Source organism: Tasmannia lanceolata, unplaced genomic scaffold (genome assembly GCF_043159265.1).
Source record: "Tasmannia lanceolata isolate RefF3 unplaced genomic scaffold, GAP_Taslan_0.1 ptg000026l, whole genome shotgun sequence".
NCBI classification, from domain to species: Eukaryota; Viridiplantae; Streptophyta; class Magnoliopsida; order Canellales; family Winteraceae; genus Tasmannia; species Tasmannia lanceolata.
Window position 1 is genome coordinate 5563488 of NW_027518703.1, and position 12387 is coordinate 5575874.

The following is a 12387-nucleotide window of genomic DNA, read 5'->3' on the forward strand; positions in this document are numbered from 1 at the left end:
TTCCTTTCGAATTCTTCAACTACTACCGCAGTTGAAAATGCCTTCCCCCTTTCTTTCCTTTACATTGCATAATGGTCTCATTTGAAAGTGCCATATTTATGGACCCCATCAAATCATAGCTCTGACATGCCACGTCACTCATACTGCTCCACCACTTTCTAGATGGCTAATTCAAATTTTAAAAATCCCGCTCAAAAGCCTAAACCTATTGTGCGCCTCTAACCGTGCACGATAGCCAATCCATCGAATTTGATCATCGGCGGCCTCCACCTTGCCCCACCGCCCGTTCCGGGGGATCCCCATTAAACCATCAAGCCAAAAACCCTAACATTTTCCCATTCAGCTTCACCAGAACCTAAAATCCTAATCCTACACTTATTTTCACCTAATCCTAGAGCCCACCATTGTTCACCAGAATCCTACGCTTCTAGCCCCAACCTTGTACCTCGGTCAAACCCCATCTTTACCCTCCACATCCAACCTCTTCCTTTTTTCCCCCCGAATCTGGCCACCCTTTTTCACACTCCTGCCACGTCCACCACTTCCGACAACTCATCAGCCAACTTTCTCCATCCACCCAACCTAGATCCGATCGTTTCCCCAATAAATCCAGCCCACTCGGACCCATATCCTGCAATTTCGCACCTCCAGCCACCATTGCTGCATCTCCTGCGAGATCTGCCCAACTCCAAGCATTATCCTGCCACTAACACCTCCCTTGCCCATCAAGGGAGAGAAAGGGAAAGATAAAAAAATAGAAAAGATCTAAGATAAAGAGAGACCAGAGCGGAAGAAAGAGGGGGGAGTGGAAAAAGCAGAAAGAGAGAGAACATGAAGAGATCAGAAAAGTGAAAGAAAAAAAGATACGGGGAGAAAGAGATATCAGGAAATGAGAGAGGGAGATCGGTCGTAGAGAGACAGATCAGCGAGAGATGAGGGAGAAAAAGAAGAGAGAGAGAGAGAGAGAGAGACGAAATATGGAAGAGAGAGAGATGAGAGAGAGGGGAGAGAGAGACGAGATAGGGGAGAGAAAGAGACGGGAGAGAGAAGAAATAGGGAAGAGAGAGAGAGAGAGAGAGAGAGAGAGAGAGAGAGAGGGAAGAAAACCCCTCCCTCCCTTGGGTTTCCATCGACCTAGGGAGGGAGCTCCAAAATCGCCTAAAAAATTGCCTTCAAAATCTCAGAGCTTTTTTTCCGCCACTTTAGTTGAGATTTTACCATTGAGTTTTTTTCATGTTAATTTCAATTCATTTTCTAGCAAAAGCTCAAACCAACCCAAATTGCACCCTTACTCAAACATCCCCCCCTATTCAAAATCAGCCATGGAAGGCATTCTGCGTCTTGCAATGCCAACCAAAAATTCGGTTGTTCTTATGCCACGCAGCCATGGAAAAAGGTGAGAAAGGGGGAGTAACAGCAAAAGGCAGCAGCAGGTAACAGAAACGGACAGTAGGAGAGTTCTGGTAGTGAAGAAATATTGTGAGTTAGTAGGTATTGAACTAAGGAAAGCTGGTTGCAAGGTCAAGAATTTTGAAGATTGCCAGTAGGCAAAAAAGTTGGTCGTGGGAGGAAATTTATTGAGGATAGAGTAGAGAAGAAAGAACCAAATGTGAATCAAATGCATTGGATGCTCTTTCTGAAATGTGGGGCCATAAACAAAGAAGAACAGAGGAGAAAGAATTCCCTTCATAGACATATAACTTCCCATGATATACAGCTCTAAGTTCTAACCACACATGCGTCATAGCATTTATGGTTGTTCAAGCAAACTTCAAGGACTATAAACTGGAGTATCAAAACTGTCTTCATTGAACAGTGACTAATGTAATGCATAAAAATTAAGAAAATACTTCTTCAACAGATATGATTATATGTGATGTCAATCCTTTCAAACATAAAAGATGTGTAATTAATAATTTCTAAAACAAAACGACAAATAGTGATTTCTAAATCATAACAAAGTTTTTAAAGGGTTCTTTTGTTGATTCTGCAGTTAACTTAGAATTGCCAAGTCAGAGTCTTCCATAAGCAACCGTGTTATGCTGTGTTTCGAAACACGGATTGCGGATTAAAACAACGCCAAAGAAAATCCTGGTCAACTCGGCACGGCACAGTTGAGTACTCGGTTGATGCAGTACTCAGCTGAGGTGGCCATAATTCGGGAGAGTCAAGAATTTTGATGGACTTTGTCGGGCAAAATGCGTACTCAGACAAGAACACAGACATGGTAAAAAGGAGTTGACTTAGGGGGAGAGGAGGGGTCCTTGATGACACGTGAGAGTTTTAAAACTATGGTTTTATGCAACAACAACAACAAGGTTATGTGAAGAAAGAAATTATAACCTTTTTAGTAAAAAGATCATGATGTGGAATATTTTCTAAGAAATGCAGATGCAGCATTTGTCGTCTTTAGACCTACACTAGTGCAGAAAACAAAAGCTCCTACAGTTCATCACCGAAAACCACAAAGAGCCCAGGAGGCCTACATCAAGGTAATTATGGAACATCATAAACTGAAGTGGTTCCTAATTGCATCAAATATTCTTACTTTTTCTTTTTCTTCTGGTGTATTTATTCCCTCATTATAATAATAGAAAAACAAAAATAAAAACAAAATCCATGATCATAATATAAATCTTGAAGACTATCTTAAAAGAGGATTCCTCATGCATTATACCCTACTGGCTAATAGTCACTGCAAATAAAAAAACAGCAACAAATTTTGCAAGGCAATAATCTGACATTTCCAAATAACATTCTGCATATATGGTTGATATATGGACAATCATTGAAAACAATGCTGAAATTCTTATATATAAAGTGCATTACAACTGTAAACTGTTAATTTATTAACATCACATGGTCTAAGAAATACGCTGCTGGTGTATCACCAATAGAAGCAACACAAACTATTAGTGACTTATAAGCTTTGACATGTTCGGTTAGAGCAGACTGTATCGAGTGAAGTGTCTGTTGGGCATGCCTGATTCACAAATGTATTAACCGAACTTACGCTCTTGCAGTGCAGGCCAAGTCTTCTTAGAATAATAAACGAAGAAGCTTCCACTTTGACCAAATAACATGGGCCGATAATAAAATGGAATTAGAACATAGGAACATATTCCCAAGCAAGTAAACTCTTTAAGCAGTGAAACCATCATCCAAAAAGAAAGGCACTATCTCAATCATGAACTAGACAAGTTCAGAGCCTCTAAATGGTAGGACATTCATCTGTAAAGTTCTACTGTTCTCTGAACCAAGGAAACCCACGGTGGGTAGTGAAGGATCTGTAACAGGTTCAATCTCAATGAAAGTAAAGTCAAAAGTACCAGTACGCTTCAAACTGAATACAAACACAAGAATAATCCACCCAAGCATTGAAATGGCCCAGTAATTGCTCATCCCATGGATGAGACCCCATGCAATGGAATAACCAAAAATAATTCCTGATAAATGACCAAGAAAACTCGCTTGTGGAACAATTATTGATGTGAAGATAAGAGATTCGAATGGAGCAAAACTAATTGGCAATGAAAGAAACCCAAAAAGGTTCAACTTCGAAGTAGGCTGCTTTACGGCAAGGATAGTCATCCACCCAAAGACAACACAAGAGTAACCAACAGCTGTCACTCTTTTGAAATACTCAAACTTAAACTTCTGAATCAAAATATGGTAAGCCCCCAGAACAAGCACTCCAGACAACACTACCATAACAAGTGTGTAATGGAGATAGAACTCGACTCCAAGACCCACGTGACCCAACTGTTCTATCACGCCAAGGCTCCAAAGGGCACTCATGTTGAAAACCAGATGAAGCACACTTATATGTGAAAACGCCGAAGTAATGAGTCTCCAATAATGCCCCTCAATAGCTGTTTCATAACTCAACCCCACATGGGCATACCCAATGTTTTTCTTCTGTATGTAGAACCAAATTGCACTGCAGATTCCTATGATACAGCTAGTCGCAGGCTTTTGCACAATCTCATAGATGAGTGGCCTCCCCATTGCAAGCCTTATTTCCCTCTTTTGGTAGATAAATTACAATTAACAACACAAAACACCTAAATGCTTCAAATTGGATCAAACCCAAGTCATGGTTCGCCGAGTTGCATTGAATCTGAAACTTAGCCTTTTAAATTGCAACTTTCACACTTCTACTTCTTAGTAATGAAACCAAAAATTCATAATCTCCCAATCATTTTTTGTGAACTGCCTTCTTAATAGAACACAATAGAAAGGGTTTTCAATTACTATATTAACCTCTCCTCAACAGTCAACAAATAAATAAAAAAATTCAGAATTGAACCAATATCTGAACTCAGCTTAGGGCACAATAACTCCTTGCTAAAAAATAATCAGCTCCCAAAATATCAATTAACTGCAGAATAGCCTTCCATTCTAAACCTTTTGTACCAATTACCCCAAAGTAAAAAACAGACAAAATAATCTAAACTGTTGGGTGTCCTTAAATAAACCCTAGATCCCCAAAAAGATATTCTAAAAAAATTTAGAACCTATAAAGAATAACTTCTAAGGCACCAAAAAATTACTACTCACGTTTCGCTATTTGGGTGCAATCAAACAAAGCCAATGAAATCTGAGTTACCAAATGAATTGAGATTTAGAAGAAAACCCTAAATTGTTAAACTTATTTTCCAAATTCCTCTCAATCCTTCAAATGAAAAAAAAAATGAAATATTCTTTCTCAGATCAACAGATTTTTGCTGAAATTAGGGTTTGGTGAGATGATATTGGGTTATAAATTTGAGAGAACTACGAACCTTTTTCTTTCTTTCTTCCTTCGACTCGATCTTGTTTTGTTAGCCCTAGATTTCTGTTGCTGAGAATGCTAGAACAAAATCTTAATTTTGTTGTTATAGACTGTGAAGGATGAAAGTACCAAAATACCCTTTACTTATTCTACAATTACGAGTCTACATAGGTTTTTTTTGAGAAATTAAGCAATTATATGCCGAGTTCGTGAGTTGGTGTGAAGTCTCAAGTATTTTTCAAAGAGTACATGGGCCCACTTCATAGGATGATTGAAACCATTTATTTGTTGATCCTAACCCTCCGATTTATATAGGGACTGCACATTATTGAAACCTCAATAGATCGGAGGGATAGGATCATCCTATGAAGATGATCTAGAGGGTACAGCTTATTTACGTTGTGGGTCAACAAATAAACGGTTTGGATCATCCTATGAAGTGGGCCCGCTGTACTCTTTGAAAAATACTGGGACGATCTAAACCGTCCATGTGATGGAACACGGCGCAAATTGGTTGCACCCCAAAAATCATTTTCATAAGATGATCCTAGCCCTTCGATCTATGGAGGTTTCCATAATATGTAGTTCCTCTATAGATCGGAGGGTTGGGATCATCCTATAGAAATGATTTTTTGAGCATAACCTATTTACGTTGTGTTCCGTCATATTGACGGTTTGGATCATCCTATAGTATAGTGTGGTCCGTACAGTACTTTTTTTTAAAGAGGGAAATGATATCAACACTCCACCATTTTAATAAGATGCGCGAAAGCATCTTATTGTTCGGTTTTTAGTGCGTATTTGGCGTACAGTTTAAAACACCGTTTTGGGGCCAAACGGCGATTTGGGAGTGTTTGGGTGTGCAACCACCGTGAAACACTGTTTTGAACCCTCAAAACAACGTTTTGCAAATAGAGGGAGGGAGGTCCGTTTGCAAAACACCGTTTTGAACGGAGTTTTTGGGCTGTAGGTTTTTACGTGTTTGCCCTCACCAAAACCCATTTTTACGTATATGCGTGCGATTTTATGCGTTACGTCAAATACCAAAAAAGTGGGGTGTTAATATCATTCTTGAGAACACAAATTTGTTAAATTGATAATATTTAATTCAAAACAAAGGGCTAATGATATCATTATATGATCTCTCAATTTTGGTTTTTTAAAGACAAAAGAATTAAAAGAAATCCTAGTTTCTTACTTTCTTCATCTAATTTGCGAAGTTGCAAACCCTCTCATGCCTCACTACCTCAGCGCCTCCACTCGTCCAGCAAATCCGGCCGTTAAGAAGAATAAGGAGAAGAACCCCAAAAGTATAACCATTTTTTTTGGCAATGATGTTTAATTTTAATAGTGTTTGAATGAGATCCTAATGACCTTTTAATATTATGCCTAATGAGAGAGTAGTTGAGTTACATTGAGGCCAACCAAACAATGCCCTTTTTTGGCCATTTTACCACTAAAACTCCGATTTGGGGCATTTGCAACTAAACACACAATACCTCCGTTTGCCCCGTTTTGCAAAACGCTACTTCAAACGGTACGCCAAACACACCCTTAAAGGGCTGTCAGGGGATATTACAGTTCTCCAGAGCTCTTTCAAGCTCTTTAAATACTAAACGGCAACATACTTCGCGCATGTTATTATTATTATAACCGTGGAATGTAGGCCCTGTTTGTTTTAGATTATGACTGGTGATTGTGGAGTCCCCAACCTATTATTAGACAAAAAATTGCACTAAATTTGAGTCCAATAATCAGTTGGGGACTCCGCAATCAGTTGTCATAATCTAAAACAAACAGGGCCTTAAAATATGGAACTACAAGAGCTTACACCATACGATTTCTCTAAAAAAATTGGTTCTCTAAAAAGGCAAAAGCCTTGTCTCCCACCGGTCGGCCCATGGAACTCTTCCCACAAAAATTGCCCCTATCCATTAAAAGGTAAAAGTGGGGAAATCTGTCCAGGAAAAAGCAAAGATCATGGATCAAAAAACAGAAACAAAGATTCCTGCTTATAAGGGCTTTATCAGGGTTTCTGCTTTAAATCCACCCAAAAATAACAAAGATTTCTGCTTGAAGGGTTTCTGCATATCAAGGTTTTCAGGTTTATGCAAATGAGGGCTTCTTCTCTATCCCAGAACCCATCCTAGCTTTTTCACAAAAGCAGGAAAGATGAGGATTCGAGGAATATTTTCCATTTTTTTCCCTGTCCGCCAAATAGTCACTAGAATCAGAAAACAGCATTACCTTTCCCTGTTGGCATTGTCACCTTTTCTGATATTTTCGGATTCAGATTTCATTCCCAGCATCCAAACAGACCCGAGAGAGAGAGAGAGAGAGAATGTGTGTGTGTGTGTGTCCACTTTCTTCCTCTTTCTAATTTTTCTGACTAATAAATCCTAATATCATTAACAGAAAAGTCGGCTTGCAGTGCAATCACAAAAGCAATCAAATCGAACTACGAATTTCGGGAGCACCCCAGATCACAAACCTAGAGTTTTTCTAAACTAAACAAAGAGTATTACATGAAAAACTAAAAAACGATATATAAAAATCCATGTTCCTTTCAAATCCCATGAACTGAGTGTTTCTAAAGCAGTAAAATGATCCACACCCTGTTTTCTGCCTGCTTTCTGATGATCCTTGCTCGACACTGCAGCCCACTTTTAAAAGTAAGATTTTTACCGAAACAGTGGTTGCAGTTTATCAAATGAAAATTCTCCAGATGGCAAAATGCATGCCTGAGAGAATACAGACAGTATTCCTTCATCATACTAACCTCAAATCATTCCAATTTCTGACCAGTTGTACATAGTTCAGTGCCGATCATATCGGTCATATCGCCTGCAACAAACGAATATACATGAAAATCATCATAATATTTCTCATATCAGATGTTACCTGACAGATTAAATCAAAAGAAATAAAATATAATCTTAAATTGTCACCGAAACATACACGAAATGATCGGAATATTTTCCTAGTCATCCCCACCAAAATGCATAAGCCAGAACACTTGCAAAAATCGGAAGTGTAAGTGTGTTAGCTGTAGATTACAGATTTTAAATGGTGTAGGCCCGTATGGTCTATTATATTTCAAAAAGTACTATACGGCTTGCATCATAGGATGATAACCACCCATTTGAGGGGCCACAATGTAAACAGGGTATGCCCCAAAAATCATTTCCATAGGATGATCCTGGCCCTACGATCTAGAGAGTGGAGATGTCTAGGAGGTTCTAAAATCTTCTCCATGATTTTAGAACACCAGGGGGAGTGAAAATGAAGCCAACAAAATTTTGTGTATTAGGAAGCTAGAGGAACTCATCGCCGTAAAAATAGATCCGATGGAAGAGATACTAGTCCCTGAGCACGCCATTGTCTTTATATCAAAAGAGGCAGAATTAGAATTTGAGGTTGACAACCTCCTGAGGGAATTGAAAAAGTGTTTGTAGAGGATGGATATCTACAGGGTGGGTGTAGATATTATTAGAATTTTTAGTTAGTTTCTTTTCTTCTCCTGGCGGTGGGCCAACTTTTTGGGATTCAATCTAGGGTGGTGAGAAGAGGCAGGGGTGAAAATGAATTATGTTTTTGGTATTGGAATGAACACCATGGGGAGTTGTCTAAGATAGTTTTGGTGGAATTTCCTCGGTCATTGGATTAATATCCTTTGACCTTCCAAATATTATGTATGAGGGACTACTGGTCCAAATCTATGTAATTACTTTTTGATTAATGAAAATTGTCATCTTTCAAAAAAATTAAAAAATCTTCTCCATGATAGTCTACAATTTTCTAAAATCTTCTAAATTATTCTAGAGATGTCTAGAAGATTCTAGAATTATATGGAATCTTTTAGAATATATTTAAAATGTTGATAGATATTCTATAATTTTAGAAATGTCCAGGTTCTAGAAACTTCCCCATGATTCTATATAATGGTTAGCCTTAGGTCTTCCCACAAGGGAGGAAAGAGTACTAGTAGACAGGAAAGCACGCAAGGACAAGAGCAAGGTTCCCCCTAAAGTGCCCAACTGCTTCTTTTAGGTCAACAGTAGAGTGGCAAATTGACCTAAAAGCAGCTGGAAAATTCCAACCGGGCACTTTAGGAAGGAGCAACCTTGCTTGTGTCCTTTAAGAGGCACCAGAGATATCTAAAAGATTCTAGAATTACATAGAATCTTCTAGAATCTTCTATATGATTCTAGAGATGTCTAGAAGATTTTAGAATTATGTAAAATCTTCTACAATATATTTTAAATCTTCTAGAATATTCTATCTTCTATATAATTTTAGAGACATCGAGAAGGTTTTAGAATCTTTTTCATGATTCAAGAGAAGTCTATAATTTTCTAGAATCTTCTATATGTTTCTAGAGATGTCTAAAAGTAACAAAAATTAAGTAGAATGTTCTAGAATCGTCTACACGACTCTAAAAATGTCTAGACGATTCTAAAATTATGTTGAATCTTCCAGAATATTCTAAAATTATGTAGAGTCTTCTATATAATTTTTGAGATGTCTAGGAGGTTCTAGAATCTTCTCCACGATTCAAGAGAAGTTTACAATTTTCTAGGATCTTTTACAATATTTTAGAGATGTCTAGAAGATTCTTTAATTATGTAAAATGTTCTAAAATCATCTACATGATTCTAGAGATGTCTAAAAGATTCTAGAATTATAGAAAATCTTTTAGAATATATTTATAATATTCTTAGAATCTTCTATAATTATGTAGAATCTTCTAGAATATTCTTCTATATAATTTTAGAGATGTCCAGAAGGTTCTAGAATCTTCTCCATGATTATATATAATTGTTAGCCTCATTATGTCAATCAGTAAAACAAAGAATTTATACGGTAGGCGGTGCAGCCCAAAAAACAGCGGGAGGCACCACTTTACAAGACATACTATAGCATTGCCCCTATTTACAAAAATCATAGAAAATATATCACAGCATTACCCCTCTTTACAAGAAAAAATCATCATTACCCCTCTTTACAAGAAAAAATCATCGTGTGGGTATCACAATCACGAACATCACATTCCCCCTGCTGTAATCGAAGAAGAAGAAATCACTTCTCCCCCTGTACTTACCTGATTTTGGCTACCCCAAAACAGGATATTCGTCGAGAAATTTGGTCGTTGATTTGCCTCAGGGACTGGACTATAAGAATCAACAATTGGATTTCTACACATTGGGCAATTGGAACGGGAGTGGTACCACGTGACTATGTATTCCAAATGGAAGCCATGACTACATTTGGGGAGCGATCGGGCTTCCTCTCCGTCCGACAAGAAGGAGAGGCACACCACACATCGTATATCGTCCTTGAAATCGTTGAACTAGAATATTACAACAGGGAGGGATCGGACGATAGAAGGGTCTAGCCCTTGGCTTGGGATAAGAGCCAAGTCAAAAGGGTCCAGCCCATGGCGTGGGATGAGCGCCAACTCCTGGTCAAGGCCGAAGGTGAGAGTCGAGTCCCGGTGAGGGCGGAAGGTGAAGTTAGCGTTGCGGCCCCAAAAGCACTTGGTCACGAAGAGGATGACGATAACAAAGAAAAGAGCGATAAAAGCCCTGATAATAAATGCGGTAATTATGTCAGTGTTTAAAAACACGGATTTGATGCGGAACGCCGACAAGAAAAATCCTTGTCAACTCGGCGAGGACACGGCCAAGAACGCAGTTGACGCAGTCATAACTCAGGAGAGTCAAAGGAGTTTTTATTAACTCTACAGAGCAAAACGTGGAACGCGGACGTGTGTGACGCGGAACGCGGCCAAGAAAAATCCTTGTCGACTCGGGCGAGTTCCTTGTCGTGTCAAGGAGTTTTTAAACACTGAATTATGTACTTGGCGTCCGAGTCTAGAAAGCTACCACTCAAATCAGACATGCTTATTTTTTGAGGTTTTTCCGGTTGAAAAGGGGAAAGAGAGGAGTACGTGACCAGATGGTTTAATACTTTGAAATTGATTCTTGGTTTCCGAGAGTGATTCTCGGTTTCCGATAAGCAGTTTTTTGCTCTAAAAGTTAGTTTTTGGTTTAGTGCCATGTAAAAATGGACTATTTGGTGGCGTCATAAAAGGCAGGTGTCGTGCGAAGACGGGCTTTGGTTTAACTTTCAAACAAATTCGTTTTAAGGAAATATTTTCATTCTGAAGACCAGAGAGAGATAGAGAGGACCAGAGAAGCTCTGGGACTCATCATAGGAAGCATCCTCGCGACAACCTATCATTAGCATGACCTTGACAAAATGGGGTGTCTACAACCTCCCCTCTTCTACTATTTCATCTACCTTTTCTCCCTTCTTACATCCTACATCCATTCCTTTTTCTCCATTCGAAATTCATTCCCTCTCTCCCATACATCCTACATTCATAATCTCCCTTGTTACTCACCTTTCCCAGTTGAATTTATAAATTGTTCCCTCTTTTCACCCTTTCTCCCTTCCCTGTTGGGTTTATAAATTGTTCCCTCTTTTCCCCTTATATTTTATTCCCATTGATCATCTTTCTTTCCTTGATCTTCTATGGATCTTGAACTTTTCTTGATCTCGATCTTCCTTTCTTGTCTTGACGCTTGAAATTGATCGTTTCCTGATCTTAATCTCTCGGATCTTCTACCTTTCAAAAAAAAAATCTCTCGGATCTTGATCTTTTTTTTGTCTTGACTCCCCTTTCCTTTGTCTCTGTTTGTCTTTGATCAGCCACTCCTCGCATCTCTAGCTATATCTTCTAGTTCTCTTGGGAGCTACTTACATCTAGACAACCAAGCCCAAGGCCCTACACACTTCCCAAGTATAGATTTTTCCTTCATTTAGCCCCTACCCTTACTCCATTACCCCTTCTAGATTCCTTTGGGCCATTGTTAGGTAGACTAATAGATCTAATTGTTATGACATATTTTTGGTTGAGATCGGATTTTAATTTCTATTTGATGAATGAAATCCAAAGCTTATAATTTCTACAAGAACCTTGGCTGATTTGATCATTATGGCATGTTTAATTTGAATTCAGGGATGAAATTGTTGTCTTCTATTGAATTAGAACTCTTGTATTGCTCTTAAATTCCCAGAAGTCAAACTGTGAACCCTAGGTCTACACCAATTTGGCATCAAAGCCTAGGTTCACATCAAATTTGGTATTAGAGCTTGGCTCACATCAATTTGGCATCAGAGCCTCAGTTCAAGGTTTTAAATCTCGGTTTCGGTTTTGGTATGAAATTTGGGACGAAATCTTGTACAAATTTCACCTACCGAAATTTCGGAAATTTCCGAAACGTTTCACCGAAATTTCCGATGAAATTTTGTACTTCACCGAAACGTTTCGACGAAGTTTGGTACTTTTCCGACTCACTGTGAATTTCGTTTCGTTTTCCACCGAAACCAAAACCATGCCTCGGTTCACATCAAGTTTGTTTCTTTATACCAAATTCTAATTGGATCGGTTTTTCGCCCGATGGATTTTTCTACACAGTGGTAACAAAGCTGAAGATGGAACGATTGTGGGTGACATGGTCGGATCATGGGTAGAGTGATTGTAAGAGAAGGACATCAGAGGTAGAATTTTTTTTTAAATGGTAGAGGTAGAAAAATTGCTGGAAGGT

The 12387-nt window shown here is 38.6% G+C and overlaps 2 protein-coding genes across 2 annotated transcripts in view; both read right to left on the reverse strand.

Annotated features, from left to right (window-relative positions):
• Positions 1 to 2788: 2788 nt before the first annotated feature.
• On the reverse strand, positions 2789 to 4860 carry LOC143858513 (RHOMBOID-like protein 13). Its single transcript, XM_077369153.1, has one exon. It carries the CDS (start codon positions 4006 to 4008, stop codon positions 3193 to 3195), a length of 816 nt encoding a protein of 271 aa, XP_077225268.1. The 5' UTR covers positions 4009 to 4860; the 3' UTR covers positions 2789 to 3192.
• Positions 4861 to 7196: 2336 nt separating this feature from the next.
• LOC143858376 (LUC7 related protein) overlaps positions 7197 to 12387 on the reverse strand; it is a 28183-nt gene continuing 22992 nt past the window's right edge. Inside the window, exons 13-14 of the mRNA XM_077369011.1 lie at positions 7554 to 7618; positions 7197 to 7427 (exon numbers count right to left, since the gene is read on the reverse strand). Of these exons, the coding sequence (XP_077225126.1) occupies positions 7591 to 7618 (28 nt within the window). The 3' untranslated portion in view covers positions 7197 to 7427; positions 7554 to 7590. The remainder of the gene's footprint in view (positions 7428 to 7553; positions 7619 to 12387) is intronic.